Source organism: Diceros bicornis, chromosome 17 (assembly GCF_020826845.1).
Source record: "Diceros bicornis minor isolate mBicDic1 chromosome 17, mDicBic1.mat.cur, whole genome shotgun sequence".
Taxonomy (NCBI): domain Eukaryota; kingdom Metazoa; phylum Chordata; class Mammalia; order Perissodactyla; family Rhinocerotidae; genus Diceros; species Diceros bicornis.
The window spans coordinates 54,199,954-54,225,137 of NC_080756.1; the positions used below are offsets into that span (position 1 = coordinate 54,199,954).

General features: G+C 36.1%; 1 protein-coding gene across 5 annotated transcripts in view; it reads left to right on the plus strand.

The window, feature by feature from the left end:
* The first annotated feature begins 3,488 nt into the window (after positions 1 to 3,488).
* CD163 (CD163 molecule) overlaps positions 3,489 to 25,184 on the plus strand; it is a 34,767-nt gene continuing 13,071 nt past the window's right edge. For 3 of the 5 annotated variants that reach the window (XR_009222596.1, XM_058558883.1, XM_058558881.1), the window contains exons 1-6: positions 3,489 to 3,555; positions 13,798 to 13,884; positions 14,868 to 15,188; positions 17,878 to 18,198; positions 20,578 to 20,898; positions 21,569 to 21,889. Coding sequence is in view for 4 of the 5 variants with exons in the window: in XM_058558883.1 (XP_058414866.1) it covers positions 3,498 to 3,555; positions 13,798 to 13,884; positions 14,868 to 15,188; positions 17,878 to 18,198; positions 20,578 to 20,898; positions 21,569 to 21,889 (1,429 nt within the window). In the remaining variant the exon portion in view is untranslated. Of the gene's footprint in view, positions 3,556 to 12,538; positions 12,647 to 13,797; positions 13,885 to 14,867; positions 15,189 to 17,877; positions 18,199 to 20,577; positions 20,899 to 21,568; positions 21,890 to 25,184 lie in introns of those variants that run through there. The other 2 variants (XM_058558882.1, XM_058558884.1) reach the window with 2 other exon arrangements.

Below are 25,184 nucleotides of genomic sequence, written 5' to 3' on the forward strand. Positions count from 1 at the left end.
TCCTGGATTCTTATTTTTGGGGAGGTTTTTGATTACTGTTTCTATCTCCTTACTGGTGATTGGTTTATTCAAATTCTCTACTTCTTCTTGATCCACTTTTGGAAGGTTGTATGATTCTAAGAATTTATCCATTTCTTCCAGTTTGTAGAACTGGTTGGCACATAGCTTTTCATAGTATTCTCTTATAATCTTTTGTATTTCTGGGGTGTCTGTTGTAATTTCTCCTCTTTCCTTTCTGATTTTACTTATTTGTGCCTTCTCTTTTTTTCTTGGTGAGTCTAGCTAAAGGTTTGTCAATTTTCTTGATCTTTTCAATAAACCAGCTCTTGTTTTTATTAATTTTTTCTATTTTTTTTGGTCTCTATTTCATGTATTTCTGCTCTGAAATTTATAATTTCCCTTCTTCTACTGATTTTGGGCTTTGTTTGTTCTTCTTTTTCCAGTTCCTTTAGGTGCATTGTTAGATTGTTTATTTGAGGTTTTTCTTGTTTGTTGAGATAGGCCTGTATTGCTATAAACTTCCCTCTTAGAACCACTTTTGCTGCATCCCATAAATTCTGGCATGTTGTATTTTCATTTTCATTTGTCTCCAGGTATTTTTTGATTTCTTCTTTGATTTCTTCATTGACCCAGTCATTGTTCAGTAGCATTTTGTTTAATCTCCACGTAGTTGTGGCTTTTCTGATTTTCTTCCTATAGTCGATTTCTAGTTTCATACCGTTGTGGTCAGAAAAGATTGTTGGTATTATTTCAATCTTTTTAAATTTATGGAGACTTGTTTTGTGGCCTAATATGTGATCAATCCTGGAGAATGTTCCATGTGCATTTGAAAGGAACGTGTATTCTTCAGTTTTTGTATGGAATGCTCTGTATATATCTACTAGGTCCATCTGTTCTAGTGTGTCATTTAAGGCCAATGTTTCCTTATTGATCTGTTTGGATGATCTATCCGTTGGTGTAAGTGGAGTGTTAAAGTCCCCTACTATTATTGTATTACTGTCTATTTCTGTTTTTATGTCTGTTAATAATTGATTTATATATTTAGGTGCACCTACAATGGGTGCGTAGATATTTACAAGTGTTATATCCTCTTGTTGGATTGTTCCCTTGATCATTATGTAATGCTCTTCTTTGTCTCTTTTTATAGTTTTTGTTTTAAAGTCTATTTGTCTGATATGAGTACTGCTACCACAGCTTTCTTTTCATTGCCTTTTGCGTGGAGTATCTTTTTCCATCCCTTCACTTTTAATTTGTGAGTGTCTTTAGGTCTGAAGTGTGTCTCTTATATGCAACGTATATATGAGTCTTGTTTTTTTTATCCAATCAGCCACCCTATGCCTTTTAATTGGAGCATTTAGTCCATTGACGTTTAAAGTAGCTATTGATAAGTATGTACTTACTGCCATTTTTAATTTTTTTTCTCAGTGTTTTAGTAGTCCTTCTCTGTTCCTTTCTTCTTCTATACAGAATTGATGGTCTCTTTAGTTTGACCTCTGTCTGAAAGCTCTACTCTTTACCTCCCCTCCTCCCTCCTTTTATGTTTTTGATATCATATCTAATCTTTTCCTTGTGCATTTGTATCCATTACCCTCTTATCATGGAAATAGATAATTTTTCCTATTGGTGGTCTTCTCTTTTCCCCCTAAATCAGTCCCTTTAACATTTCTTGTAGCACTGGTTTCTTGGTGACAAACTCCTTTAATTTTTGCTTGTCTGGGAAATTTTTGATCTCTCCTTCCATTTTGCATGATAACCTTGCTGGGTAGAGTATTCTTGGCTGTAAGTTTTTTCCTTTTAGCACTTTAAATATATCCTGCCATTCTCTTATAGCCTATAAGGTTTCTGCTGAGAAGTCAGCTGATAGCCTTATGGGGTTTCCTTTGTATGTAACTTGACTTTCTCTTGCGGTTTTTAGAATTATCTCTTTATCTTTAATTCTGGACATTTTGATTATGATGTGTCTTGGTGTGGGCCTCTTTGGGTTTATGTTGTTTGGGGCTCTCTGTGCTTCCTGTACCTGGATGTCTGTTTCCTTCCTTAGGTTAGGGAAGTTTTCATCTATTATTTCTTGAAATAGATTCTCTGCCTCTTTGTCTCTCTCTTCTCCTTCCGGGACACCTATAACACGGTTGTTAGTGTACTTGATGTTGTCCCAGATGTCCCTTAGACTGTCCTCACTCTTTTTAATTCTTTTCTCTTTTACCTGTTCAGCTTGGGTAATTTCTTTTAGTCTTTTGTCCAGCTCGCAGATCCGTTCTTCTGTATCCTCTACTCTGCTTTTGAGTCCCTCTAGAAAATTTTTCATTTCCAGTATTGTATTCTTCATTTCTGATTGGTTCTTTTTTATATCTTCCATTTCTTTGTTGACATTCTCACTGAGTTCATCTATTCTTCTCCCCAGATCAGTGAGCATCCTTAACACTCTTTGTTTGAACTCTCTGTCGGGTAGGTTGCTCATTTCTGTTTCACTTAGTTCCTTTTCTTGGGTTTTGTCCTGTTCCCTTACTGGGAATGTATTCCTTTGCCTCCTCATTTTGCCTCTTTCCCTGGGCTTGTGTCTATGTATTAGGTAGGTCAGCTACATCTCTTGCTCTTGGTTAGGTGACCTTATGTAAGTGATGGCTTAGGAGGCCTGTAGTGTGCTTCCCTCAGTTCTCAATGTTCCAGGGGTGACCCCTATATGGGCTACTTGTGTCCTTCTGTTGTGGCCTGTTTGCTCTCCCTCTAGGTGCCGAGGGATGCCGAGTTATGCTCCTGGCCAGATGTTGTAATGCTCAGCTGCTTGTAGTTGTTGTGGGCCCTTCAGTCTCTTTATCTGGTGTGAGGAGCCCCAGCACAGTTGGCTGCAAGTTCTAATACCACATTTGTGTTGCAGTATTTCTTTTAAGTGAGTAGGCCCCCAGCATGGCAGGTTGTTAGGCTCTGGGGCTTACAGTTACTATAAGCCTCCAGCCTTTAGGTCTCTTGTCAGCTCTCTGAGGATTGCAGCTGGGTGGGGCTGGCTTCAGGCACAGGAGCATCCCGTTGTTTCAGGCATTGGAAGGTGGTGCAAACCCCTTGTGCTTTGAGAAGCACAAGTCTTCTGCAGCTGACAAGCCCTGCCGCCCACAGGTCCACACACACAGTCAACACAGTCCTGCCCTGTGCTCTCCCCGACCTCCCAAAGCTGGCCCAGTCTCTCCACGGCTGGAGCCCCACACACTCCACCACTGTCCCACACTCTCCAACCACTCCTTGTGCACGCCCTGCCTCACTGAAGTAGGCTCAGTTGCCAGGCTGCAGAGAATCCAGTCACCAATCTATGCAGGCCCACAAGTTGCCTGAGGGCTTGTTGTTGGGTGGGGCCAGTCTCTAGGGGGGCTGCCTGCCCTGTCAGAGCTGGATTAAATTGGTTCTCTAGCGGCTGGGGTAGACCATGGGCTAGGAGGCCTCAGGGAGAACTCCAATGGCGTCTATGTCAGCACGCTCACACCAGGCCACGACAATGGCCACTGCCAATGTCCCAGTCCCTGGAGAGGTCTCACCTCTCACCTAGATGCACTCAGGGCCTATCAGGTGAGTCTCTTTTCACCAAAGCACTGTGCACCTTTCTTTCTGGTGATTTTAGTTTGCTTTCTGAAACGGGTGAGTTTGCGCATGGGCCCTTTAAGAGCTGGTTTTAATTTCTTTGTGAACCAGCTTTTCCACGGGTATTCCGCAATGCCTGATAGCAGGCAAAGTCAGATATTATGCTACTCGTCTCGATTGTGCTGAGTCCACAAAATGCCCACAGCGGGGGCGCTCCCCGGCTCAGGGCCCTACGCCTCCAGGGAGGGCTGCGTACATTTGGGCTGCTCCCGGGTGGCTGTGAGGCACTGCGGCTTGTGAAGGCGACGTTTTTCCTCTCCAGAAGGGAGTTTCTGCCTCTTCTACCTCAGTTAGGATTGTCTGTTATTGCAGGAGTTCCTCTTATCCAGTTTTCAGTTCTGTCTCAGGGGTAATTTTTCCAGGAGTAGTTGTAAATTGGCTGTGTCTGTGGGAGGAGGAGAGTTCAGAGTCTGCCTACACCGCCATCTTGACTTCCCTTCACTAAGATTTTCTAAACAGTTTTATTGAATTATAGTTGATATACACTAAGCTGCACATATTCACAGTGTTCAATTTTTTAGTTTTGATATATTTGTATACCTATGAAACCATCAAGACAATGAACACTTCGATTACTCCCCAAAAGTTTTATCATAATTACCCCCCATTGTAATTCCTCCTTTCCATGCCTCCCAATCTACCCCTGAGCAACCACTGCTCCAGTCACAGTACATTAGTTTTCATTTTCCATAATTCTTTATAAAAAGAATCACAAAGTATAAGATTCATTCCTGTTGTAATAAGTATCAGTAGTTCATTCATTTTTAAAGCTCGGTAGTATTCCACTGCTTGTTTGCCCATTCCCCAGTTGAAGGACATTTGGCTTGTTGCCAGCTTTTGTCTATTGCAAATAAAACTGGCAAAAAACTCATGTACAAGTCATTAAATGGATATGTTACCATGTTTCTTAAGTAAAAACTTCAGTTTGTTTAATGTTTAAAAAACCCTGCCAAACTGCTTTTGAAAATGGTTACATCATTTAAATTCTCATTAAGACTGTATGAGAGTTCCGGTTCCTCAACATTCTCAACATGTGGTGTAGTCCTTTGTAGTTTTAGATGTTCTAATGGGTATGTAATCGCATTTCATTGTGGATCTAATTTGCATTTCCTTATGGACTAATGATATTGAGAATCTTTCCGTGTGCTTATTTGCCATCCTGTACACTCTTTGGAGAAGTGTCTGTACAAATTTCTTGCTTGTTTTTTGAGTAAGGTTGCTTGCTTTCTTATTATTGATTTTTGAGAATTTTTTATAAATTTTGAATACAAGTGTGTTATCAGATACATGATTTGCAAGTCTTTTCTCCCAGTCTGTGGCTTGTCTTTCATTCTTTTGTGACTTTTCAAGAGCAGAACTTTTTAATTTTGATGATATCCAATTTATCAAATTGTTGTTTTCTGACTCATGCTTTTGACATTGTATCTAGGAAATCTTTGCCTAATCTAAGCATATGAGGATTTTCTCCTCTGCTTTTTGATAAAGTTTTGTAGTTTTAGGTTTTAGATTTATGTCTATGATCCATTTTGAGTTAACTTTTGCATATGATGTAAGGATTGAAATTCATCTTACTGCATTTGGATAGCCAATTGTTCCAGTGCCAGTTGTTAAACACATTATATTCTTTATCAAACATCAGTCATCCATATATGTACTGGTTATGCTAATACAACACTGTCTTCATAATATTATGCAGCTTTATAAAAAAAGTCTTGAAATATGATAAAGTAGATCCTCCAACTTGTTCATTGTTTTCACACTTGTTTTGGCTATTCTAGACCTTTTGCATTTCCATTTAAATTTTAAAATCAATTTGCAATTTCTATCAAAAAATGTCTACTGGCATATTGACTTGGTTGCACTGAATTTATAAATCAATGTGGGGAGCATTTACATCTTAACAATAATGTTTTCTAACCCAAAGACAGTATATCTCTCCAATTATTTAAGTCTTTAATTTCTGTCAGCAATACTGTGTAGTTTAGAGTGTATAGGAATTTCACATTTTTGGTCAGATTTATCCCTAAATATTACATATAATTTTCATACTATTAAATGGAATTTGTCTTTTCAATTTCAATTTCGGTTTTTTTGTTACTTGATTTTTGTATGTTGATCTAATATCCTGCAACCTTGCTAAACTTAAATATTAGTTCTCATATTTTTTTTGTAGATTCTATCAGATATCCTACACAGACAATCATGTCATCTGCAAATAAAGACTGTTTGGCTTTTTTCCTTTTCAATATAGATGCCTTTTATTTCTTTTTCTTGCCCAATTGCACTGGATTGTATCTCCAGTACAATGGTAAATATAAATGGTGAAAGTGGACATTCTTGTCTTGCTCTTGATCTTAGTAAGAAAGCATTCAAAGTTAAGTATGATTTTAGCTGAAAGTTTTTCATAGCTGCCCTTTACATACCCAGTTTGCTGAGAGTTTTATTTTGTGAAAGACTTTTTTTTTTTTTTTCCACCATTTTTTTTTTTTTTTTTTTTTTTTTTTTTTTGTGAGGAGATCAGCCCTGAGCTAACATCCGCCAATCCTCCTCTTTTTTTTGCTGAGGAAGACGGCCCTGGGCTAACATCTGTGCCTATCTTCCTCCACTTTATATGGGACGCCGCCACAGCATGGCTTACCAAGCAGTGCGTCGGTGCGCGCCCGGGATCCGAACCAGCGAACCCCGGGCCGCCGCAGCGGAGCGCGCGCACTTAACCGCTTGCGCCACCGGGCCGGCCCCTTGTGAAAGACTTTTTTACATCTAACAAGTTGATTGAATTATTTTTTCTAAGTGTTTTAATATAACAAGCTATGTTAATTGATTTTTGAGTGTTAAACTAACCTTACATTCCTGGGATAAACCCTGCTTGGTCATGACATATTATCCTTTATATATTGCTGGATTTCATTTGCTAACATTTTGTTTAGATTTTTTGCATATATACTTGTGAAAGATATCCATATGTAATTTTCTTTCCTTTTAATGTATTCTTTTTGTTTTGATATCAAGATGTATTGGCTTCATGTTGGAAAGTAATCACAACTCTTTATTTTCTAGAAACGTTTATTAAGAATTGGTATTTTTTTCCCTTAAATATTTGTTAGAATTTATCAGTGAAGCCAATAGGGCTTGGAATTCTCATTGTGGAAAGATTTTTATTAACAATAATATATATTTACAAGTGAGCTTTTGTAATTCGTCTCTCAGGGAATTTGTCCTTTTTACATAATTATCTATTTATCGGTAAAGAGTTTTCATATTTCCTTATTATTCTTTTAAGTGTGTAGAATTTACAGTGATTCCCATTCTTAACATTGGCAATTTGTGTCTTTCTTTTTCTGATCAGTCTGGCGTTAGTTTTATCCATTTTATTTGTAGTCTCAAAGAACCAGTTTCTGGTTTCATTTGTTTTCTCTATTTTTCTGTTCTTTATTTTATTGATTCCTGCTTTGATCTTTATTATGTCCTATCTTCTACTTTCTTTGGGTTGAATTTTCTCTTCTTTTTCTTGTTTCTTAAAGTAATTGATGTTATTTATTTGAGACCTTTCTTCTTTTCTAGTGTTTAGTGCTAGAAATTCCCCCTTAAGGACTGTTATAGCAACATTCCACAAATTTTGATGCATTGTATTTTCATTTTCATTCATTCTTAAATATTTTCTGATTTCCTTTTGATTTCTTCTTTGACCATTGAATCATTAAAAGTGTGCTATTTAGTTTCCAAATATTTGAAGTTTTCCAGAGATATTTCTGTTATTGATTTCTAATTTCATTTCATTGTGATCAGAGAAGATATTTTGTATGATTTGAATTACTTTTAATTTGTTGAGAATTTTTATATGTTCAAAAATATTATCTGTCTTAGGAAATGTTCTGTATACACTTGAAAAGAATGTATGTTCTGTTGTTATTGGATGAAGTGTTCTATAAATGTTGATGAGGTTAAGTTGATAATGTTCAATTCTGTATTCTTACTGATTTTCTGCCTATTTGTTCTATCAATTATTGAGAGACATTGACATCTTCTACTATAATTGTGGATTTTCTATTTCTCTTTGCAGTTCTATAAGTTTTTGCTTCAGGGATTTTGAAGCTCCAATGTTAATTTCATAAACATTTAGGATTGATATATACTCTTGATAAATGGACCATTTACCATCATGAAATGATTTTCTTTACACCTGGAAATATTTTTGGCTCTGAAATCCATTTTTGCTGATTTATTTATTTATTTATTTGTTTATTGCGGTAACATTGGTTTATAACATTGTATAAATTTCAGGTGTACATCATTATACTTCTATTTCTGCATGGATTACATCATGTTCTCATGTTCACCACACAAATACTAATTACAATCCATCACCACAAACATGTGCCTATCCCTTTCGCCCTCCTCCCTCCCCCCTTCCCCTCTGGTAACCACCAATCCAATCTCTGTCTCTATGTGTTTGTCTGTTGTTGTTATTATCTACTACTTAATGAGTGAGATCATATGGTATGTCACCTTCTTCCTCTGACTTATTTCTCTTTGCATAATACCCTTAATGTCCATCCATGTTGTCATGAATGGCTGGAATTCATCGTTTCTTATGGCTGAGTAGTATTCCATTGTGTATATATACCATATCTTCTTTATCCATTAAACCCGTGATGGGCACTTATGTTGCTTCCAAGTCTTGGCTATTGTGAATAACGCTGCAATGAACAGAGGGGTGCATGTATCTTTATGCATTGGTGTTTTCACATTCTTTGGATAAATACCCAGCAGTGGACCAGCTGGATCGTATCGTAGTTCTATCCTTAATTTTTTGAGGAGTCTCCATACTGTTTCCCATAGTGGCTGCACCAGTTTGCACTTACGCCCGTCAGAATGGCTATAATCAACAAGACAGGAAACAAGTGTTGGAGAGGAAGTGGAGAGAAGGGAACTCACACACACTTTTGCTGATTTTAATATGGCCAGTATGGCTTTGTTTTAATTGGTGTTAGCATGGCATATCTTTTTCTATCCTTTTACTTTTAGTCTATTTTTTGTCTTTATTTAGGCATCATACAGTTGAATTTTACTTTTCAATCCAGTCTGCCAATTTCTGCCTTTTAATTGGGTGTGCTTAGACTACTTACATTTAATGTAATTATAGATACAGTTGGGTCCAAATCTATTACCTTGCTCTTTGTTTTCTGTTTTTTCCATCTATTCTTTGTTCCTTTTTCATCTCTTTATGGCTTCTTTTGGATTAAGTGAATATTTTTTACAATTCCACTTTACTTTGTTAGCTTATTAGCTGTAACTCTTTGTTTTGTTATTTTAGTGGCTGTTTTAGTTTTATAGTAGTTAGCTCGTCATAGTCTACCTTCAAAAGACATTTCACCACTTTACATATAGTACATAAACTTTATAACAATACTCTTCCATTTGTCTTCTCACCCTTTGTGTTACTATTGTCATACATTTTCCTTTTACATATGTTATAAACTCCACACTACATAGCTATTATTCTTGTTTAAACAACTGGCTTTTAAAAATACTTAAATAATGATAAAAATTATATATTTACTTATGTAGTTACTGTTTCTGGTGCTCTTCACTCCTTGTGTTGATCTATATTTCCATCTAATATCATTTTTTTCTGTCTGAAAGACTTTCTTTACCATTTCTTGTGGCGTGGATCTACTGGTGATGAATTATTTCAGCTTGTAAAGGTGAAAAACATCTTTATTTCTTCTTAGTTTTTGAAAGATATTTTTGCTGGTTAAAGAAATTTAAGTTGGAAGTGTCTTTTTCTTTCAGTATTCAATAATGTTGCTCCACTGTCTTCTTGCATGCATGTTTCTGACAAGAAATCTGTTGTGCTGTCTTTGTTCCTCTGTACGTAAGAGTCTTTTTTCTCCTCTGGCTGCTTTTAAAATTTTCTCTTTATCACTGGACTTGGACAGTTTATTGTGATATGCCCATTACAGTGTTATCCATGTTTCTTGTGTATGAGGTTTGTTGACCTTCTTGGATCTGTGGCTTTATAATTTTCACTGCTTGAAAATTTTTAAGCATTATTTCTTCAAATGTCCACTGTTTTTTGGAAGACTTTAATCACACATATATAAGGCTGCTTGAAGTTCTCCCATAGCTCACTGATGCTCTTTTTATTTTCTTTAATTTTTTTTCTCACTCTATGTTTCATTTTGGGCAGTTTCTAGTACTATATCTTCAAATTTACTAATCTTTTTTTCTGCAATGTCTAATCTGCTATTAATCCCATTCAGTGTATTTTTTAAAAATATTATTTGTTGTAGTTTTCATCTCTGGAAGTCAAATTTGGGTCTTTTCTTAAATATATTTCTTGCCTCTACATAGCTTTTTGACCATACAGAAAATATTTACCATAACCTTTTTTTTTTGTTTTTGGTTAGGAAGATTGTCCCTGAGCTAACATCTGTGCCCATCTTCCTCTATTTTGTATGTGGGATGCTGCCACAGCACAGCTTGAAGAGCAGTGTGTAGGTTTGTGCCCGGGATCCAAACCTGCGAACCCTGAGCTGCAGAAGTGGAGTGCATGAACTTAACCACTATGCTACCAGGCTGGTCCCAGTATCATAATTGTTTTAATGTTCTAGTCTGCAAATTCTAGCAGCATTATCCATTCTGGTTTGATTTCAATTGATTAGTTTTTCCCCTCATTGTGAGTTGAATTTTTCTACTTTTTCTGTATTAGGTAATATTTTATTCAATTCCAGACATTCTGAATTGAACCTTGCTGGGTTTAAAATTTTTTTTTATTCCTTTAAACATTCTTAAGCTTTAGTCTAGGATACTATTATGTTACTAGGAAACAATTTGACACTTTGGGGCTTGCCTTTAAGATTTGTTAATGGGATCAGAGCAGCATTTAGTCTAGGGCTAATTATTCCCCATCCCTGTGCTAAGACTATTCTGCATACGCTACCCAATTCCTCATGAATTGTAGGTTTTTACATGTTGGATGAAGGGAAAAGTCTCTCTTCCTGGTCCTGTATAAGTACTGGGCAGTGTTAACTCTAATCCTTTCATCATCCTTTCCCCAGGATCAGACAGTTTCCTCATATACATGTACTGATCAGTACTCAACTAAATACTCAAAGGGAACCCTCTGCAGATGTCCAGTGTGCTTGTCTCTCTCACTCCCTATCTATCTAAATATGCATGTGTAGATTGTTTCACATATTTTGTCTGCTTTTCAGCTGTTTCAGATGGGAGAATAAATACATTTTCTTTTTCTTCATCTTTAGTGGAAGCAGAAATTTCTTGCTCCCTACAGTTTTTATCTTTATAATTTTGCACTAGTCTATTATTTCCACTTCCCTGCTATTTTTTTTCAATTAGGCTTTTCTTATACTTTCAGTAGATTTTTGAATAGCATTCTACTTTCTCTGCATTTACTCTTGCTGTCATTTCTATTTTCTCCCCTGTCTCCAATCATCCTCAATATCGCCACCACGGTAAGACATGTAAAACACAAAATATCTTCTCGATATTCCTATTTTTAAAATCATTTAATGTTATTACTTGTCTATAATATAAAGTTTAAATTCTTTAGCATGGTACATTATGTTCTTTATCATGTAGCCTTTGTTTACCTCTGCAACAATAACAAAATTATCCACAACATTTACCACAATAACAAAAAATAGGTATTATCGAGTGCCTACCATTTGGTAGGGACTGGTGGGTGTCTTGTTGAAAAAGAAGACACAGTTTGTATCCTTGGCATATTAAGACAAACAATAAATAATTATAAAAAGCATGAGTTACAATCTTCAAAGTACCAGTTACCATGAGTGTATATTTTCTGGAATAATTAAAGTTTAGAGTTATTTTTCCTGGTGAAGTGGTGTTTAACTGAGACATAAAATGTATATGAGTAAGAGTTAGCTCAGTGAAAGACAGTGGTGAGGAACAATGTGTATAAGAAATTTGGTATGTCCAAAAAATGGAAAGCCAGTGCACCATTGTTGACTGCATTATAGTGAATGTCTCCTTGGAAGACTGAAAGTGCTTCTTTAATTCCCCAATTCTGGCCCACTACTAACACCCAACAATATTTATGCCATAATGAACTATCACATTTCCATGGTTTTACATGCCTATATTCTTTTGTATGTGTTGCTTGTTATGCTTTAAATCCCTTTATTTATTTATTTATTTTCATTTTGGCAAAGTCCTTCTCACATTTTAGGACAAAATTTAAGCATCTTCTCACAAAAAAGAGTTTTCTGATTGTCCCTTCCTGCCTCCCAGTTGACATGACCACTTCTTTCTTGATTTTTCACCCTATGCTGAACTTAAGTTCATTATTGCTGCATTGTGGATCTCTCTTGCTTGAATTTGAGGTATTTAGAGCTAAAATTATGTCTTGTGAATTTTTATTTCACCATTTATAGAATCTGTAATAGTCATGGCTAGCTTTATTGCTGTTCTCCATGCCATTAAGAAAGAAATACAAGTGCTGTCTACAATCTACACAAAATTATTTATTAGACACATTTGACTATGGAAATAATATTAAAAGTGTTATACAATAAAACATTATTTAACTATGTTTTGCCTATTTTACTTTAGTTTTTGACATAATTTAACTACATAACAATTGTTATTTTTATTTCTATTAGTCCAAGCAAAGTGCAGAAATTTAAAATATTCAATTCAACAACAACAATATATGAGTAAATATTTCCCCTTAATTTTTGTAAATCCATAGTGAATATTTCCTAATCTCCTTTGGTTGTTTCATGTCCCGTATTGAAGAAAATATAAGTATGAAAGGGAACTTCACTCTTTTAATGACTTCCCTTTTTTGGTTGACTCCACCTCCATTACGTAACCTTTCTGTTTTTTTCCGGAGGTGAGATGATTTTTAGAATTCTTAGTGGTTCTCTTCTTTGGGAGAACATTTCTAGGGAATAATACAACGAGATATAGGAATCATAAAACTTTGGAACGGACAAACTCAGAATGGTGCTACATGAAAACTCTGGATCTGCTGGTAAAAGCTTCTCATTTATCCTTTAATGGAGTATAGCATTATTCTGACACTCAGTGGATCTGATTTAATAGTGATTGGCATCAGAAGAGCGAGAAATGGGAAGAGGGCATTAAGCTTATATGGCAGTATCTTTTATCTGCCATAGACTCAAAATTGAAAATGTGAGATAAGAATTAGTTTTGGCAGCAATTTTGTAAAACTGCTGAAATGAAATTAAGGAAGGAACTGAAATTAACTGAACTGTATTAAGTATGAAAACAATAGTTGTTAGGAAAGATAGAATATGTAGGAATGAATATTAATTGAAATTTGATTACCTAGAGGAAATTTAGAATAACATCTCTGTGTGTTGAAATCTACTTTGTGATTTATGTGGACATGTTAAACTCATTTAGCATCTTTACTTTTTATTAAATTTTTCAAGCTTTTTTACTGATGAATAACATACCACATGAAAGTAGAAGTCCTAAGTGCACAGTTCAGTGACTTATCCTGAAGTGAGTGCTCCTGTGTGGCTACCATAGCATTTTTACTTTTAAATTAGTGTTGGGTTAGAGTATGAAAGAGAAATGAAAGTGATAGCTTTAAAGAGTGTTTTTTGCTATATCTGGAGATAGGATCCAATATTGGGGTTTTTCCAAAAAAAACACTGTCAGTGTATTCCATCAGTGTTTTGTTCACCTACTATTTAGCTGGCCGTATCAGGTACTAGTAAAACTATGGTGAACACGATAGAATAACCCATTCCCTCATGGAATTTACCATCTAACAGTGTGGATCAGGTAGGCTCAGAGATAGGGCCATCAGTAGTTGAATAGTGCTTTGTGCCTGCAGGAAGAACTGCCTATTTCTAAGTTTCATTGATGCATTTTCAATCTTCCAGGTTTTAAGTTTTGCTCTTGCAATTTTTTTCCTTCCATTACTTTCTTCTACGTACTCACCCCTACGTTGCCTATAAAAACGAACATTTTCAAAGCTATTTCACTATACTTTCCTGGTATGAATTTTTCCCTGCCTACCTTGCCATTTAGAAGGAAAGAATTTCTGTCTTCGTTTGACCTTCTTTGTGAATCTCAAACCTCTGAAACCTGTCTTCTCCAAAGTCTCTTTTTGGGAAGACTATATTTTTGTCCTCTTTCTTTTTTTCACAGACTTTAGCAGATGTTTTGTCCACTTGAGTTCCTTCCCTATTGCTGTGGTCTCAGTTCTCAGTGCCTGTTTGATCACCAGTTCTCTTGGTGAGTACTTTGTCAAATATACTTGCAGCCGTAGCCACTCACACAAGAATCATTGAAAAGCAAATAATTCTCCTGAGGGCTAAATAGCATCTAAAATCATGCTACATGGTTTCAAATGGTTAGATATTAAAAGCATAAAATAAGAACCTAACCATGAGACAAAAATAAATGAACAAAATATCAGCACAGTTCCCTCAAAAGTAAACTCTTACAGGAAAAAAAATGCATTTTACTCAAAGAGTTGAAATAATGTCTAACTAAAAAATAGGGAGAAACTGAAGAATTATTAAGATGAAAGGGAATTTTAGGAACACTTTAACAAATTCAAATACCAATAATTTATCTAAAAATGTATTGAAGGAGGCCAGATAAATATCAGTGGGAACACAGGTTCCTAAATTAGCTAAAATAATCACCAGGCGGTAGCTGAGATATTTGAGAAGGGTGGGGGGACAGGGGATTATTTTATGGTAGAAGGTAATAGAAAATATTTCCATCTCAATTTCCATTTAAGTAGATAAGTTTCAGTTAGATTTCAACTAGTATTTAAAAAATTCATGGTATTTTACATATATGTGTGAAATGTGTGTTAAATTTCTTATAACTGCTCTTTTCTTCCTCACCTCCTGCCTTCTTTCCATTGACTTTAAGATTTTGGAGAAACTTATGTACATCATCCTTATAAAATTTTGTAACATCTTATTTAAATAGTAAACTTTATGATGAATGCCAGCCATAAAATAGAGATATCATATAGTATTGTGTTGCTTATCTTTGCCAGCTTTATGTCATTACTTACTTTGAAGCCTGTGATACTGGTGTTTGTACTTGAATTCCTATGAAATAGCATTCTTCTACTGAACCATGGATGGGTCTAGGAATGTTTCTGAAATTTCTTTGAAAAATAAAGTGGTCTAAAGAATGATAATTCTCTGCTTGCTCTTTGGATCTTGACCAATTGCTGCCTTTACCCATTGTTGCAGGAGGAACAGACAAGGAGCTGAGACTAACAGCTGGCAAAGACAAGTGTACTGGGAGAGTGGAGGTGAAAATCCAGGAGGAGTGGGGAACTGTGTGTAATAATGGCTGGGACATGGATGAGGTCTCTGTGATTTGTAGGCAGCTAGGATGTCCAACTGTTATCAAAGCCCCTGGATGGGCTAATTCTAGTGCAGGCTCGGGACGCATTTGGATGGATCATGTTTCTTGTCGAGGGAATGAATCAGCTCTCTGGGATTGCAAACATGATGGATGGGGAAAGCATAACTGCACTCACCAACAGGATGCTGGAGTAACCTGTTCAGGTAAGACTTGCTAAGTCAAAGCCTCAACATAAAATGTTTTGTGGGAAAAAATATTTAGATGGGTTAAAAATGAAAAGGAGCCAGTTTTCTGTAAGTAATTTAATCCACAAATAAAATTACCCAATCCCTTGCTGAAAGACCAGAAAACACATGACAAAGTCTATATTAAAAAAAAAAAAATCAAGAGATTCTGAACACTAACAATCAATGAGGAAGTGACTAGCTTCACTTTTATATTTAGTAATCCTACTATAAGCTCCAATTCCTACATAAAAATATCATGATATCTAGGTTAATTCTTTGTTCCCTTTCCCAGTAACATGTTGCTTTCATACATTGACTCATAAATCATGAGCTTTTTGTCCATTAACTGATAATCAACTTACTGAATTAAGAAATAAATATTCCTAACACTAATCCGTCTTTGTTGGAGGAAGGCTGTTTTGCAAAGTATAATTGTTTTTTCCAGTGTACAATGCTAATCATTTCATTTACATGGTAGCTTTAATTTTATAAGACATTTCTTAAGTTTTAATTCAGTAGATCTTACCATAACTCAGAAAGTTATGTGTCAGACCTTTCTGCTGAAAAATCCCAAAGTCATGTTTCTGACCCAATTCTGATTCCCGGGCTTGCCATTTCTCCTTGGTCATTTCATTGACTTTTATGCAACTCTCTCACCTCCCAGCCTCTCTCTTAGAAACCGTCTCTTCCGTAGGACTGATTTTAGACAGGACTAATCTCTAGCTAAGCATTGTGGTATAATAGGAGGGACACAGTGAATTTATTAAAGTGTTCCTAAAATTCCCTTTCATCTCAACAATTCTGCAGTTTCTCCTTATTTTCTAGTATCTAGAAAAATGCTGGACTAAATTCCAGCCTAACCACTCATTAATGCAATTATTTTGAGCAAGTTGTTAAATCTTTCTAAACTTCAGTTTCTGAGGACTCAGTAATATAACACGTGTAAAACTACTGGTACACTGTCTGGTATGTAATAGGTGTTAAAAATTAATATTCGTTTCTTCATGGCTCACTGCTTCTCATTACCTTGACAACTCAGTTCTCTTGTTTCTTCTCTTCCTCTTCTTCCTCCTCCTCCTCCTCCTCCTTCTTCCTCTTCTTCCTGTCTTTTATTGTTAATCATTATGAAGGAAAAGATAGGGAATAAGAATAGTAACGTCTACATTAAACGACAGCAAAGTTAAAAATCACAATAAATCGTGCCAGGCTCTTACTATAATTATTGCTGTGTATAGAGTTGACTCTTGAAGCTAAGACATGAGTGTTGTACTTTTAACTCTTGTTTTCTGTTTTTTATACCAAAGGATGGAGTTGATAAAACTTGCTTTTTGAAGTTTATACACTTAAAGCTCTAACTGGTGCATAATAATAGGAAGGGATGCATAGCTACTCCAGGACTCACTAGTTTCTTGAGGTTTCAGAGTCAGCATTTCTGGGATTCTCCACCCTGATTAATGTTCAATCCTCAGAGCCTCAACCTCTTGGGAGATTTTATTATTATCATAAGCACTGGGGCAATATAGCATAATAGTAAAGAGAATAGACTCTAGTGCTAGACTGCTTTTTTCCCTCATATCCTGGCTCTACTGTTTTCTAGGTGTTTGATCCTGTGCCAATTGTTCAACCTCAGTTTGCTTATCTGTGAAGTAGGGATAGTGGTAATAACACATAATACTTAATGCTGTTGTGAAGACTTAAGAAGACAGCTTATGTGGTACACTTGGAACAGCATATGCATATTTTGATTGTGAGCTCTTATTATTATTATTATTGTTCATAATTAAAAATCTTAAGTGGAAGTCTTTGCCTGGAGTTTTGAGCTTTTAAAATTGCATTACTATTTCAAAAAAGAGCTTCTAAACATTTTGTTCAACCACAAACAGTTTTTGTTTTTTGGGTGTCCCAAAATTTCATCCTAAATCTCCTTTTCTCAGATATTTTAGTCCTCATAGAAAATTTAAGGGATGGGGTATAGAGAGAATTTTCTTTACGAAAAGGTTGTTCTTTGCTAAAAATGGTGCCAGATGCTTTGGGGAGGGAATAAAAAATCTTTGATTCAAATAGGAAATTGTTAAGAAAGGAATTATTTTGACTGAGTTTTTTCCTCAACTTTTAATAATTTGATATACCATAGGGTGCTTTTGCAAACTATTATGCCTACTTATGCATTTTTATTTTTTGCTTTTTCCTGTTTTCTAATTTCAAATTCAACCTCAGGCAATTATTCATACTCCTAACTATCTGTAATAAAGATTAAAATAAAGATATTAAATGTTAAACAAATGACCAATTTGTTATTTTTACTGCTTTGTTGTATGCACCAATTTTATTTTTCTCTAGTTTTTAAACTAAATAGTTTGAGACAAATTTATCTATTTCTACGTAAAAGAGTGTTTACTTTGTGTTAGTAATGAAAGGAAACAAAACAAAGTAAATTTTAATCTGTAAAACATTTCCCTTGGTAAGTAGATGTAGATGAAAGTCCTAATTGTTAGCTTGTTTTTAAACGATTAAAATTTTCCAATATGTGAAGATGGACAACATCCAAAATGAGGCACCATTTTTAAGGGCAGCATCAAATCTCAAGTGTCCGGAGGAATCTTATCTTCTAAAATCACTTCAGAATGAATAACGCTTGCAAACTCTGGTCTTTTCTCTGCTCTAGATGGATCCAGTTTGGAGATGAGGCTGAGGAATGGAGGACACAGGTGTTCAGGAAGAATAGAGGTCAAATTCCAAGGACAATGGGGAACAGTATGTGATGATAACTTTAGCTTGGATCATGCTTCTGTGGTTTGTAAACAACTTGAATGTGGAAGTGCTGTCAGTTTCTCTGGTTCAGCTAATTTTGGAGAAGGTTCTGGACCAATCTGGTTTGATGATCTTGTATGCAATGGAACTGAGTCAGCTCTCTGGAACTGCAAACACGAAGGATGGGGAAAGCATAACTGTGATCATGCTGAGGATGTTGGAGTGATTTGCTTAGGTAAGGACTGATCTGGGTTCACTCTGTTCCCCATGAGAGGACAAAAGAAAGGGGGTCAGAATCTTAAAATGCTGAAATCAAAAACATAATAAAGTCTGCTTCCTTTATCACTTTACTATTACCTAATTTCAGGTTTCAGTTCTGATACCTGTGGAGATTTTACCTCAACTGAAATAGGATAAACAGGTTAGGGAGGAAGGATGAACAGTGAAATTGAGGTCCAAGTCATGAGGATAGAAGGAGGTGTTTAGAGAATAGTCCAGTCCCTTCCCTAAAAAAAGAAAAAGAAAGAAAAAGAAAAAGAGCTTAACTAGCAAATTTTGCTTTCTAGATGAGTTTTAAAAGCAAATCACTCCCCTTATCCTCCACCTACAAAAGTCTCTTCTTTAGCCCCATTAATCCGCCCCTTCCCAAACTATTAGTTCAAATTCACAGACTCAAATGATTAAAAAAAATTTTTGGTTTCCTGTTGAAACCTTATTTATGCTAGTGCTATGGTACGAGGAAGCACTATGTCTGTCTAGAGACGAAATTTCAAGTTCCCTGCTTGATTAGGGGGATGGGGACTATGGATTTGTATGTGCAGGGAGGCTACTCTCGTTTTTCTGCTTGAGTTCTTGGTTTCAAGAAGACCCAGTATGTCTCAGACTCCATGGAACATTTAGGAAAATATACTTAGAGTAAAAATGTCCCTGTATTTACCAGGTTTTTTTTTTTTTTTTTTTTTGCAAATGAAGGAAACTCAATTCAAACTACCTTTAAAATAAGACAATAGTGACTCAGAAACTGGGAAATCCAGAAGGTACAGTTAGCTTCATGCATGGCTCATGTGGGAGATCAAGATTTGTCCACCCTGAAATATATCTCTTTACCTTGATTGTTTTCTCTGACAGACGTTTGACCTCCACCACTAACTGCCTAAAGAATTTGACATGGAAGATCTGTTCCAGGAAGGAGTTATTATCTGATGGCTGTAATATAATGTAAAATAGATGTTACAATAGGAAAGGCACCAATAAGCCCATCTTATCAAAAATTCTATCTCTCTGGCCACATTCTCTAGATGGCCCTGAAAGGAGCTGCCAAACAAACATTTACATTTATAAGGGAAAATCTCCATTTGTAAAGGTATCTCCCTCTCTGTATTGGGAAGAGGGTGTATGACCTCATTTCTAGAAACTTATCAATGTGGAAGGTGAGGCCTTAAATCTGCATAATAACCTTACCCTTTTTTACTGTGCTTTAGTGGTAATCTCCTGTAACTGACTCCCCCCACCCCCAACATCTTCCTTTGTCTTTAGCTGAAGATGGTATTTAAGACAAGAATTTCTGCTATTGCGTTGAGAAACTCAGTGTCCCTAGTTTCTCCCATGTATACATGTTATTAAACTTGGTATTATTTTCTCCTGCTAACCTGTCTTGTTAATTATTTGGCCAGCCATAAGAACCTTAACGGAAAGAGCAGAGGGGGATTCTCCCTCTTCCCCCACACTGGACTCAAGCACTTAAACAATGTTATCAGAGTTTTGGCTCTTTGTCTGTTTCTTGAGTTGGCTTTTTTCTTGTAGAACAACATGGCCATTGATAGTCTGAACCACAAAGAATGGGATTCCTACAGAAAAGATGGATTTCATTAGCTGAAGAAAGTGAAAGGGATTTGGGGTAGAAAAAACATGGCATGTACCTTTCATTTTCCTTTACCCATCAAAATCTTTCTAGGTCCCCGATCAGCACTTGTCTTCTCCATGTGTTTTATACATGTTGAGGAATCACGATAAACAGTATCACAGCAACAAAAACTAAAACTGCAAGAGGAAAAAAACAATTTGTTTATTACAGGATATTACTCAGAATCAAGTTCTGTTCTTTGAGGAATACTGATTGAGGGAAGGTGAAAATAGTAATAGGGAGGTCCCTTTTCTCTTTTCTTTGCTTTTAAACTAAGGAAGTGGTCACAAAGGGGCAAGGTATATAATACAAACCAGGTAGTATAGATAGGTAATGCAGTCAGAGGCAAAAGTGTGTGTTGAGTATTGAGGCAAACTGGAGTGTGTGGGTACCACCTAAACACGCGGAAATATATATTTAACAACAAAAGCTCAGTGGTCAAACAAGCAAATTTCTAGATAAAATTCAGCCCCTGAACCTCCTGTTAGGAACTCTTCCTATAGCACATGCTCTCCTTACTGAAAAGTCCTGTCTTCTTGCCTGATCCTCTCCTCCCTCTATCTTTGATTTTAAGTGGTAGAATGTTACTGCTCTCTCTGTGTCTACTTATATCGCCCATTTTTTCCTTAACTCTTCTCAGGTACAGCTATTTAGGGTCCCCGTTTTCTTGTTGTTTCTTTATCACTGACTTGTTTTGTTTGTCTCTTACAGAAGGAGCAGATCTGAACCTGAGAGTGGTGGATGGAGTCACTGAATGTTCGGGAAGATTAGAAGTGAAATTCCAAGGAGAATGGGGGACAGTTTGTGATGACGGCTGGGATAGTAGTGATGCTGCTGTGGCATGTAAGCAACTGGGATGTCCAACTGACGTCACTGCCATTGGTCGAGTTAATGCCAGTGAGGGAACTGGACGCATTTGGCTTGACAGTGTTGCCTGCCAAGGACATGAATCTGCTCTCTGGAAGTGTAAACACAATGAATGGGGAAAGCATTATTGCAATCACAAAGAAGATGCTGGTGTGATGTGTTCTGGTAAGTTAAAACGAAACAAAAAGAAAAATGGAGAGGGAAGGACCTGCGGTCTTTGGGAGTAGGGATAGGTATGAGGTGTGAGAGATACAAATATCTATTCATATTCTTGTTAGGAATTCTTTTACAGTTGTGAGGTCTTTTTAACACATTGTTTACTTGACTAGTTTGGAGTGTTGTCTGACTCTATTTTCTGTAATAATTTTTCATATTGCTGTTAGGGACCACACTTCGAATTCTAAATCCACTTGGAGCTCTGAGAGACAAAATGTTATAGGGCTGGGCTGGCCTGGGGGTGTAGTGGTTAAGTTTGCGCTCTCCGCTTTGGCAGCCCAGGGTTCCCGGGGTTCAGATCCTGGGCGCGGACCTACACACTGCACATCAAGCCACGCTGGGGCAGGCATCCCACATATAAAATAGAGGAAGATGGGCACAGGTGTTAGCGTAGGGCCAATTTTCTTAAACAACAACAACAAAAGTTTATTAACCCTTGAAACTATAATCCCATTTATAACCAAATTTATGGTCCACACCGGCTGTTAAAAAAGCCAGGATATGGGTAAGCCATAATTTCCAGTGTCTCAGTATCTGGGAAGGAGCAAGATAAAAAAAATATCCTTTGGGACCTAACTTCCTTATGTATTCATGGCCTAAGTTTATGTTTCTTTTGCAGATGGATCAGATCTGGAACTGAGACTTATAGGTGGAGGCAGCCGCTGTGCTGGGGCAGTGGAGGTGGAAATTCAGAAACTGTTTGGGAAAGTATGTGACAGAAGCTGGGGACTGAAAGAAGCTGATGTGGTTTGCAGGCAGCTGGGATGTGGATCTGCACTCAAAACATCCTATCAAATTTATTCCAAAATTAAGACAACAAACACTTGGCTATTTTCAGGCAGCTGTGATGGAAACGAAACTTCTTTTTGGGACTGCAAGAATTGGCAATGGGGTGGACTTACCTGTGATCCCTATGCAGAAGCCAAAATTACCTGCTCAGGTAAGACTTTCAAGCAATGTGTTAAGAAGTTGAATTCCAAGAGCATAAATTTCCAATAATATCCTCGAAATGGATGAGAAACATTGATCCCTATGACTAAATCTTTCTCAAAAAAACAGAAAATATCTATTCCATTGTGAGAGTGTCAGATAAATTTGTAATTCATTTTGTGCCTTGGACATAGGTGTTTGTTTTTAGCTCATTTTAATGTTTGAGTAATTTTTAAATACGTGGAAGTGTGAAAGATTAAGGAGGATTAAAATTTTTAAGGTAAAACTTAAATATGACTTTCATGGGAATGTGACCAAATGATTTAAAAAATAACTGTTGGATAAACTGGCATGACTGAATCTTAGGCTCCCTCTATCTTACTACAAAAGAAATTTCTTCTTTCTGAACATTTTTGTGTATTTCACTACAACCCCTTTAAAAAGCTCAAAAGTGAGCTGTGAGTTGGCTAGTTTGTGGATAATCTCTGGTATTTTATGCTAATAGTACTTATACAAATGCTAACTTCGTTGAAAAGTGATGCCTTTTCAACAACGGTAAGGTAATCTATTGACATAACTACTGGTATGGTGAAAAGGAAGACAGAGAGAAAAATGTAACAGCAAGACCATTAACCATCCGGAGAGCTAGTCATAGGGTGGAAACTCATGTGCTGCCTGTCCACGAACCAACGGGCCGCCCTAGACGCATCCTGACCCAGGCGTGCTCCTAGGTTCATTCCCTGATATTACAAATTGTGTCTACCTCTGGTTACATAGAAATTATCCTCTGATTGAAAAAAGACAGTCTTTTAAGATATAAATTTCAATTGTTTTTATATATACATTTGCTTTTTAATCTTTCTTCTTTTTTTTTGTTTAAAGAGATTTTTTGATTAGGCAATATACTCACATGGTTTAAACTTCAAAATATGAAAGTGTAAACTCTTCCTCCATTACTGTTTCTAGCTATCCAGTTCTACTCCCCATAGACAACTTATGTGGTTGGAGTATTTATATGTTCTTCAAGAGATATTTCACGTAAATACAAGAAAATACAAACAAATCCATATACAGGTTTCACCCCATTTATTATCCAAATGGTGGCATATTATATAAACTCTTCTGTACCTTGAATATTTACTTAGTAAAATATCTTGACCATAATTTCATATCAGTCTTTAAAGAGCTTTCTGAAATTACTTCTGTATCCATGATCTTTCTCTTCTTATCATTTATTATTGTGTGCATTTATTTATGTTTTTAACTTATTAGATAAAATTAGCTATTAACTTAGCTTTTTTTTCCTTAAAGAACTAACATTTGGATTTTTTAGGATTAATACTATCTTTGTTTTCTAATTCATTAAGATTTGTTTTTCTTTCTATTAATTCACTTCTGAAAGCCTAAAGTTTGGTTTCTTTTTTTCTCTTATCTTCTTGAGTTGGACGCTTAATTAATTTTGATTCTTCCTGATTTATTAATATAAATATTTGAGGTTATAGGCTTTCCACTGAGTGTGCCAGTAGCTATATCGCATAATTGCTGAAATGATGCTGTGTGAATCTGGGACGTAGATCTTCCTGTGACTGTTACATGGTCATTGTGAATTGCTCTTTTTAGTATTATAAAGTTTCCATCTTTTTGTAGTTGAGTGATTTTTATTCTGAATCAAACTTGTCTGATACTAATATCACTACCATGGCTTATTTATTTTCTATTTTCTTATTTTCAACCTCTATGAGTCATTCTGTTTTAGGTGCATCACTTGTGTTCATCATAGAATTGGGATTTATTTTAAAAAGCACTCTGATTAAATTACTTTTTGAGATGAGAGATATAGTTGACCTTGACTTAGTCATATTAGTCATTATGTTATCCTATTATGTATACATAATATTTATTCTCATGTATTATGCTACAACTAAAAATATTTTTCACTAATATGGCCTCTTTGGGGACTTTGCATGTGTTTGGGCATACTTCTATGTCTGATATTTTCTTCTAAATTTAGAAAGGTTTGTATATTTTCCTATGAATCGTCTTTTATATTAGTTAACACTAAGTTCAGCTGAATTTGAAAGAAAATCGAAGAATTGTTGAAGAAAAAGTTTATTTTTTTCTCATTTAAAATAAGTCTAATAGATAAGCAGTTTAAAGCTGTTTTGGTGGCTCTGTGGTTACCAAGAAACACCTAGAGTTGTTTTTCTGCAGTAATTATCAAATCCTACTGGATGAGAATGATGAGTTGCCCTGCAAATGAGTTCATTCCTTGGTAAGCCAATCTGATAGACCAGGTTCTACCTTCTGAGAAATTGTCCTCTGTCTGTTGTCCTTCATGGGCCCAGGTGTTGTTCTCAGGGCAGTTCTTCGTAGTGAGTTGTTCTCCATAGTCACACCTGAGTTCAGTTTGGAGCGTATACCCACACCTTTCACGACCCACTTTCTGATGATATTGGTGTAGGGACCCTTGGATGGCTCTAAGGGTTGAGTAATCATTGGCTGATGTCAGCTGCCATCAAAGTCAGCAAAACAATTCTCTGTAAGCTTAGTAGGTTTCTAGGCTATTTGTTTTAATTGAATGCCATGTGAAAGTAACCACAGTCGAAGAATATATTTACATACTTTGATCTACGCTGTGACCAGCCCCTTCCTCTTAATTTATTGGCCACTGCCCTAAAGTCATTTGAAACCATGAGTTTGGGAGGAAAGACAAGCCCTAAATCCTGTCTTTGCAGGTAGGCTCATTGTCTTTGTATACAGAGCATCAATTTTATTTTCTGCTAAAGCTGCACTTTTATCACCACCTCGATTTGGGGAACAGGACACTTAGGGTATTTTTTTTTTCAATCCTGCAAGTTTCAAATTATAGGATTCATAATTAACTGCATATAGTAGCTGCAGGCAGAGCATGCCTCCCTTACAAAACTGGTATTTTTCCTTCCGTTTCTTCTTGCAGTCTGGCTACTTCTAGTCTGAGCTTCTCTCTTGCTTGTAAGCGCTAAAAGTGGCAAGAAGGCTTCATGTCACGCCAACATTATGATTTCTTTTTCCAGTTTTTGATACTTTTCCCAATGTTCTCCAATTTTTCAGCTTTAGTGAGCACACGGTTTTCTTTTCAAGGTGACATTTGTCCAGCTATCTTACCATGAATAACAAGACTCATTAGCTTCCCAGCCAAAAATATCAGAGTCATTAATATATTCTACCCACCAATTCCACTTAACCACATCCAAAATTAAGTTTTGTTACTAAAGTACCTCACTTATGGTAATACATTCAGAATTATTTAGAATTCTCTTCAGCTG